The sequence below is a fragment of the Apus apus genome, chromosome 6 (genome assembly GCF_020740795.1).
Source record: "Apus apus isolate bApuApu2 chromosome 6, bApuApu2.pri.cur, whole genome shotgun sequence".
In the NCBI taxonomy this organism is placed as follows: domain Eukaryota; kingdom Metazoa; phylum Chordata; class Aves; order Apodiformes; family Apodidae; genus Apus; species Apus apus.
In genome coordinates, this window is record NC_067287.1 from 7,396,521 (window position 1) to 7,405,672 (window position 9,152).

The 9,152-nt window shown below is 42.4% G+C and overlaps 1 protein-coding gene across 2 annotated transcripts in view; it reads left to right on the forward strand.

Moving 5' to 3' along the window:
- The window catches only part of TMEM163 (transmembrane protein 163), a 92,833-nt gene extending 87,855 nt beyond the window's left edge, over positions 1 to 4,978 (forward strand). For both annotated transcript variants that reach the window (XM_051624060.1, XM_051624061.1), the window contains 2 exons: positions 2,385 to 2,526; positions 3,805 to 4,978. In XM_051624060.1, the coding sequence (XP_051480020.1) occupies positions 2,385 to 2,526; positions 3,805 to 3,865 (203 nt within the window). In that variant the 3' untranslated portion in view covers positions 3,866 to 4,978. The remainder of the gene's footprint in view (positions 1 to 2,384; positions 2,527 to 3,804) is intronic.
- Positions 4,979 to 9,152: the final 4,174 nt, after the last annotated feature.

A 9,152-nucleotide genomic window follows, 5' to 3' on the forward strand; every position in this document is an offset into this window, starting at 1 on the left:
TACTTGTGAACTGGAGTTTGCTCATTCTTTGATTAAAAAAAATAGCTAATTAAGTATACAATTACCTTGGTCTGTTTTTTATCTCTTTTATCTCCTTCACAACTACTTCAGAAAATGTTGGAGGCTGATCTTGCCATGTTTGGTTAAATATCTTCTTTCACAAGATACATTTAAATATGTACTTTATTTATTAACAATCAGGAGGAGATAATGTGATTCAGCAGCTAAGATAGATTTAGCACTCCTTTGCAGATCTTTTTTTAGTGTTTTCTGTTTCCTGCTAATTTACCTCCTGTGATCTCTGGCTGTAGACCAACAAATTGTTTTGAATAACAAGAGCATACATTTTTCTTCCTGAAAAATAGGTTTATTTTCAGAACAGCAAATTTTCCCTCATACATCTCAATATTAACATTTTTTTAAAGAACATTTTTGGTTTAGAGTAGAGCTTGTCAAAAAAAGCCTAAATGCCTAGTAAACGAAAATGTTGTTTGTACAAATTGTTTCTAGCAAAGGCTTGTGGCTTTTTGGGTAATAAACCCAGCCATTTCCTCTCTTGACTTTTGTAACATCTTGGAGGACAAATGCAGATATGTGACAGGTGATGTCAGACAGCTTTTCTGTAGGTTTTAGATACCTGTTTCCTTCCCAGATTTAGCCACCTGTTTTTTCCTGTGCTAGCCCTAGGCACAGAACATGGTATCTGGATTAATACCTGGAGCCATGGCAGGGCTTCCTGCCCCACCAGCAAAGAAAGGTCTGACTGAATGACAGTCAGGAAGTGAAGACTATTTCCTTTGTCAGTAGCTTTTAGATCATTTGCAGCCACCAGCCAGTAATGACAAGAAAATGTGTTATTCCTGCCTTTTGCATATTGTGCTGATGGATTCAGACTTAAGCTGGAGCACAGGAAATAACAGTGGTTTAAATTTATAGTTAATTTATACTTAATATTCTCTCTATATAAACACAATTTTTATATATTTCTTCAACATGTCTTAGCAGTATAAGTTACATTGCCTGGGAATAAAACAGTCTCAGGATTTTTCTAGACAAGTGTTGACAGAGTAATTGTGCCTATGTTGGTTTGTCTGTCCTGGTATAATTAACCCAAAGATCAGGCATTTACATGCAGTGGCTGTGATACCAATTGCAGGATGCACTGCCACAGTCCAGAACTACCCCCAGCCTCTTCTCTTGGTGAGGCTGAGACCTTCATATGCCCCATCCCGCCACGTGCCAGGGTTCCCTTTGTATTTAAGTACCTAATGACAGGGACTGGGGGAATCTTAATCACAGTTTTGATGGCTTGTAGTTATTTCAGCTGTAGGGATACTGAAGAAAGGTCAGGTTTTGGCTACACCTTTAAGAAAGACTTAACATGATTTCAGTATGGGCTGGCTGTGAGAGGCCTGGATCAAAGGAGACACTCAGGAATTAAGTGACAACTGGTTTTTGGCAGTCACAGGGAACTGGAAAAAACTGGCTAGATATTGTAACAAGTGGCTGGCTTGAGTAGACTGACTGAGCCATAAAGAATATTTTAAGCTTGGCTGATTTTTCATTTGCCAACTAGGTAAATATTGTATGTATCTATCAAATGAATTATCAGTGAGGTGTGTTTTTTTGTCGAACAACAGTGAGGCCTTTTGAGTTAGTGAGAAAAAAAAGCAGAAAAAGGCAATGGGGGGGGGGAGAAAAAGAATTTAAGCAATTACTTAAAAAAATACCCTGAAACAATAGCCAATCAAAGGAGAGTTGAAGGAAAAGTGGCATTAATGATTCCAAAATCTCTGGGATAATTTTGAAGGGACAATCTTGGAAACAAAGGCAAAGGGTTTAAAAAAGAAAGAGGAATCTAAAAGGATGTTCATACAAATTGTGAATAAGACAGGCTACGTTTAAGGCATAAAGGGAAAATTTTCCTTGTATTATCCTGCATGTCTTCCCTAATGCATTCAGCAGTGTATGCAGCTTTAAGCTATAGTGCCAAATACATGGACATAAATATATGGAATGGGGTAAAGTGCTTCAAGAAAAGGTCTTTGAAACATTGCTGGGCAAAACAATTTTCCCTTTCATGAGCTCCTTGGGTGTACTGGGCCCCAGTTTGCTCTTTTTCAGAGACAGTGAGAGCCTTTGGGTACCTTTCCAAGTGGCCTTTGAAGGTCTGATGGGGGCATGTTTGTACATGCAGCAGTGGGACCAGTACAGCGACCACTGTGTATCATCTGCCAGGGTCTGTGTCCTCTCTGGTGGCACTGGTGTCACACACCTTGTCTCCCTATGGATGGCCTCTTCTTAGGTGAGATGGTTAAAGCAAATTCCTTGAGCTTTGGTTCTTCCTTTAATTACTGTGGGTTTTTTTTTTTCCCCCCTTCTAGGCTTCAACTCTCTTGTAGGTGGAATAATGGGATTTTCCATCCTTCTTAGTGCAGAAGTTTTTAAACACAATTCTTCTGTCTGGTACCTGGATGGCAGTATAGGAGTTTTAATTGGACTTACAATATTTGCCTATGGAATCAAGTGAGTATCTCCTGCTGGCAGGTGTTTCAGCCTCTACAGCAGATGGTCTGTCTGTCTAATGTAGTAACGAGCCAGAGCTCTTAAAGGCCTATATAGAATATAGTAGAATCAGTAGAATCAGTTGCTGGAATTTATTAGACTACCTGCCAATACTAAAGCAGAGAGTGTGGAAAGAGATAAAAGATGGTGTGTCTCACATTAGTTGGAAAGCCAGGGCTTAGAAAGAAACTGGAATCATTCTAGAAGGCGTTTGTTTACCTGAATTTGGAAATACGTAGTTTGAAATATTTGAAAAATAACCACAAATCTTGGAAAAAATAAGTCCTTGTTGCTTTTATGGCACCTTCTGGGCACTGGGTTTTTTCCAAAGAAAGTCTAGGTTAAAGGTAAAGTGCCCAAGTTTGAAGAATGACCTTGGAAGTGATTTCCATCCTAGCCCTACCCTCTAGCAGCTTGTGAACTGAAGGTGAGCCAGTCATGTTTCAAGTGTCATTGCTATTGAATTTTAAGATGCTTTTTTGATTCACAACACCAGAAATAGCATAAAATCAAATGCAGCTCTGCTGTGTGCTTCAGTGCTGCCACAATCTCCCTTAGATTCCATGCAGCTAAGGGTTTTGCAGTTTATCCCCCTTTTTGCCATAAGAGAAAAGTGGAGATGTAGCACCTCAGTTAACTGGAATGGTGCCTGTTGAGAAGCAGAGCTTGGCCAGGCTGCAGGAAGCTGTCAGCTGGAAGCTCTGTGGGGTTGGTATTTTTTTTAGCTTGGAAAATTAAATTAACATTTTAATGTCGAACACCATTCTTGGAAAAAACACTCTAACCTCTGTTTCCTTTGTAAAATGGCTGTTCTGGAAAACTGCAGAGAAAATCCATACAAAATTATTTATTTAAACTTAGCAAACAGCATCAGAAGGGTTTTGTACAGCCCCTACTCATGCTCGACAGTGCTCACCTGTTGTGTTACCACCAGCCAGTGATGGATAACACAAAATTCTGTGTTGGCAACTGCCTGATTGTACAGTTTGTGAACTGTACAACATCAGCCTCTCTCTGCATCTAGCAGCCAAACTTCTAAAGCAGAGCCTGGCTCCACAGTTTATTTTACACTCCCTTTTTGGGCAAAATTAATGGTGGGCTGGAATTGATTTTGATCAGGAGAAGACAAGATAAAGCTTATTTTTTAATGGATAAATTCATACTTGTAAGTGACTAGCACAGCCCAGTGCCAGGGCTTTCCTTCCTGCCCCTCCACCAACGCTCTGCTCTCCTCTGCAGGTTGCTCATCGACATGATCCCCCGCGTGAGGCAAACGCGCCACTATGAGATGTTCGAGTGAGGATCCCAGCTCTCCTTCCTCCCCCAGGACTGTGCCACTGCAGCACCCTGTGGTTTGGCAGGTGCTGCCAACGGTCTTTTACTAACTGCTCAGTTTGTTTCCCCGTGGTCTGTTTTTGTTGAAGTTTGTTTTAAAGGGAAATCTCTCTGTAAACCTGGCACTTGTGCACACTGCTTGCAGTTCAGCCAAACAGCAGCATTTATTTGTTTTATTTTTTCAGGTATGCTATTGATTCCTGTGACAATAGAAAACATGCAGTTTGCAGTTTTCACCCAGATGCCATGTTGTATATTCCAGAGTGAAAGTGTTCTTAATGGTGTGATAAGCCTGTGGGTAAAGAAGTGTGAGTTTCAGAGCTTGTTTTTTTAGTTTGTGGGGTTTTTTTTTGTTTCCCTCTGGCCTGTATTTTCCCCAACACAAGCTGTAACAGCAGTACAATCCTTGCTGACCTCTTCAGCCAACAGTATCCTACATGGAGTATGGACACCAAGAGCTGTGTTGCTTAAAGCTACTTTAGTAGCTACTGCCTCCCCCTCATTCAAATTGATGCACAGAAAGAGCAGGTACAACCCTTTCTGTCATCAGAGAGATACTTCATTTTAATCCTGATTCGACTCAAACTATACCTCTTCCATTTAAATTCTGTTGGTTTTTTTCCTTAATGAGACACTGTTTGTAGCTTTGCATGGACCAAACAAGCAGACACAGTATTACTGTACAGACCAAAGCCAACCAAGTTGTGCAAGGAAGAGGAGCTGCCTGAGGAATGGAATTCTCATCTTCTGTTGTACTGTACGCAGGTGTAGCAGCGTGTGTGACTTTGTGGTTGCTCTCTAGTCTGATGGTGGCACAGCAGTGGCTCGAGCTGGTGGTGAGATACAGATCTATTTATTAGATTTAGATTGTCCTGTAAAGTGTTGCTCACCTTTCATCACACGTCTTACATATTAATTAAATCGCAAGTTAAATTATCAAAGAATCTTGATGTATAATCAATAAAACTGGTATCTATTTTATACAGTATCTGTAAGTAACATTTGAAAACTATTTCCAGAATGTATCATAGAACAAAGTCTTCCTGTATAGCAGCCTATTAAACTGGATTCTCTGGCTGTTTCCATTTCCTCTTTATTTTATATATTCCAGGTTGGTTTTCACAACACAGAACCAATATTGTTGCTTCTGTTTATCACAGGTGGATTAAAAAAATAGAGTCTGCTGTTGAGTTTGAAATAGGAGCAGGGTAAGTAGCCAAGTATGTGACAACAGAGAACATGAACTAGAGTAGCTGTTAAATTAGACTGTTCAGTGATTGGTATACAGTGGAGACACAGATTTATTCATTTTTTTTTACTGCTGCCTTGTGATGCTGAACCTGTATTTCCCATCCTGTGTCACTTAGCAAGTTCTCAGCCACATCCACTAAGGATCTTTAGTAAAAGCCAACTCCACGTGGTATGTGTAGCAAAAGACCACCCAAAGGTTCCCCTGACCTGACAGTGCCTGTACTAGGTGCACAATATTGGAAAGATGACAGATTGGAAAGGGTCTTTATGGCAAAATGAATTTTTTTCTGCTGCTATAGGTTGTTTACACCTATTTTAGATCACTTAAGTCTGTGAAGTATTTGTATACTTTATAATGTAAAGTATTTGTAAACTTTATAATGTTGTTGCTATCAGTGCTGCTGCTGTGTGTGCCTTGCTGTCACAGGACAATGAGATCATGTCACTTAGCAGCAAGATGAAAGGAAGAACAAGGCCTGACAAGACAAAGGAGGTACTTGGTAAATGCATTCAGCAAGGATTCCAGAAAGACTGCAGAGTGTAAGAGTCATCACTGTACTCGTCACAGGTGGATTTTTAAATATCAAATGCCAGGGCAAGACCCTTTCTTCATACACAGGTTCTTAATTTGTTATGATTTTGCTTGGTCCTGATATTTTTCCATTATGCTTCTTCTCTAACCCATAGTTCCACGAAGTGAGCAGTGGAACAGTTATTTCCCCACTGATTAATGAGCTTTTGTCAAGGGTCTTCAGCCTCAGCAACACAGAACCAGAGCCTGAACATGGCTTTATTCGACATTTCGTTTTTTTTTAGTGTTATTACATTTGGTTTTTTTTAGTGTTATTAGTACTGTTTACCTTCTTCTGCCTCTCCAGGGGCTTTATTACTTCTCCAGACCCATTGCTAGTTGGGACAATGACACTTGGGAACTACCTGAAGTGCTGCCTGTTTGCAGCAGAGGCCAAGGCCAGCTGCTGCTGCTGGGAGGTGAGCAGGTGGGACTGGCTAGGGCAAGATACTTAATTCCTGACATAACCTTTGTAACCCAGAAGTCCTAGACCACTGCAAGTGTGTAGGACAGCCAAACCAACACCTAGCTCAAACAATAAATAATGCTGTTAAAATCCCCAGTATGAATAGGAGCACAAGACTATGCAGCTGTGTCCACGCATGAAGCAAAGCTAAACACTGAGTAAATGAATGTTTACACTTGTTTCTGGAACACTCTTGGAGGACTTAGGCCCATTTCAGTCCTAGCAATAGCAGGTAAGCCATAAATAAGCACCATCCAACCAGGGGGCAAAAATGGAGCCTCAAAAGCAGCTCTTTGCTGAAAATGCTGTTCCAGAAATGGACCTGAAGCAACGACCTGAGACAAAAAGCTCCTCAGACATGCAAATTCAGCTCTAGTTACATCTGCATCCAGCAATTTACCACAGCTGCTCATCCCCAAAGCTGCCATATGCATTTCTGCAACCCCAGGTGCCTGGAACAAGCACAGCCATTGCTGGCATTCTTTTAGTGTGGGCCAGCTCCAGGAGATGCTAGGGTACCCCACAGGTATTAAGCCGTAATAATAGACAAAGCACAATGTTTGTCCCCAACCTGGCACTGGCTTTTCCCAAGATAGTCAAGTTTATACTCAAGAAGTGTCTTCACTACAGATTTTAAGTCTCTGAGGATAGAGGTTTGAATAGAGGGCCACAACAGCAGCAAGCTGCCTCTGCAGCATCAGAGAGGAGGTGCTGAGGCTGCTTGACCAGAGCTTATCCCTAGGATGAAGGGACTTGTGTGGGTGGCCCAGCCAGAGCCTGCAGGCAGGGAAGTGTTTTGCTGGGCTCACAGCACCTGTAACTTTTTACCACTGCTCTCAATAGCCTGCTGCTAGTGTGCCTTAGGCGCACTGCCACCAAGTGGTGCTGTGACAAAGCTGATCGCCGAGCCTGTGCTGTGTTTACCGAGTACCAGTAACTAGGCAGGAGCAGGACAACACATTCCTGTGGCCTGGCACGCGGGGCCAGGTTATGCAACTGGTGAGTGTAATTAAATCAAATAGCAGACAACCCAGGGATAGTTCCTTCTCCTGTTCCTCCTGTGTTTGGAAGCAGATGTTTTTCTTTCAGCCGCCCTATCATGCAGAAGTTTGTCAGTGTTACCTGTTGGGTGCTACTCACCAGTCAGCATGTCTGCTCCTCCAGCAGCCTCCAGCCTGCTCACAGGAAGATGAGCAGAACCCCGGTGGGTGCAGGGCCAGCTGGGACTGACACATGGATGCAGGGAGGCTGAAAGAACATTTTATCCAAATCCTGCACAGCAGGGCTACGCTTGTGCCTGTCAGTTTAGCAAGTAAGTGGAAACATCCCATTTTGTCAGCTAATGCTGTTGCCATAAGCCCTGGTATTCCAAGTGGGCTTTGGCACCTCACCACGGAGCAAGGAGTAAAGGCAACACCTATTCTAAACTGGCCAAGTAACAACAAATATCCACTTCTTTTACTGGGGCTGACCCATCACGAGTCCAAGCCTGCAGTGTGGCCTTGGGCAAATCACTTGAATTCCTCCCTCCTGCCAAGGCAGGGAGAAAATTAAATCTCAGGGGTCTCCAGCTTTTACTCCAAAGATCTACTGTACCAATTACTTACATGTCAAGCAGCTGTTGTTACTTGCTGAACGACCAGAGCCTGCCACCTGGGTACACGCTCTTTAGAGATGCTGTTACATTTCAGCAGTGTCTGTCCAACACTTTTTAAAGTTTCCCTCCCCACAGATGTGCTCCTCACAAACGTGCACGAGGCAGATGCCTTCAGCCAGCCAGTGCTCCTCCGAGGTCCTGCAGGGAGGCCCCTGGGAGGAAAGGCCTGCAAGCCAAGGCTCCACAAGACAAAGCAGGACATACAAGTGAGGCTGAACAGCCAGAGTCTGGCCAGTGCAAACAATATTCAATTTTTGGCACCAAAGATTTACTACCAGGATTTAAGTTAAACTAAATACCCATATTCAGTAAATAATAAGCCATGTGAGTCCTGACAAGGATAAAGAGGGGGCACTGCAAGGCAGTGACCTGGGATGCTCTGTCTCTTGCATGAAGAGGAAGTGTGGGTGTGAGGTGAGGCTTCTGAGAGCTGCACCAACTCCCAGCAAAATGTTACCATCTATGGACTTTCTACCAGATGGAGTCTGACTGAATCCAGTCTAAGTGTGTGAGAGTTGAAGTGTTTAGTATTTAAGCTCCCTCAGTGATCTTTCCAGTACAGCTGCATCGTGTATTTTCTTATTCCACGTTCCAATTTTTATACATTTTTTTTCCATTATGTGACTGCAACACAGCCCACATCTGACTCAAGCTTCTCACCATTTTACAGATGTCTCCATATAATGTCAAAGCCAAACAACAATTAGGGGAACGACACAGGAAGGAACACATTTCCAAAAATAACCAGAACACAGGACTGAATGAGCAGTGTCCTCCACTAACTCATTTTGATGTCAGGAAACATTTGGGAATTGTGGTATGTTCAATAGCAACACAGAACCAACAACAGTTTTACCCATTTTAATCTGAGGTGAAGTATCCCAAGGAAATACCCATAAAAACAGGCAGCTGGTCAAGGATATTCACTTACTTCACCTCACTGGAACAGTATTAAAAGGCTCCTGCAGAAGCACAGCCAGCAATGCACAGACAACCATCATGTGTAGCCACAATGCTCTCAACGCCCTAATCCCAGCAGTGAACAGATCATCCAACTGGATATTCAATCCTGAATCATAAACCTTTTCTCAGCCTGCAGGCCTTTCAGCTCCAAGTTCTGATTTATGCTACTGCTTACCAGCATTGTTTGCCATTAATTGAGATAGGAGATAAAAAGGATCAAGTTGACAGTTACTGACTTCTATATTATTCTCATTTTATGTTACTCGGTTACGTTTGGCCACATTTTAAAAAAGCACAACAATCATGCAACAAACTTGGAAAAAGGTCTTGGTTCTAAGAGCAGT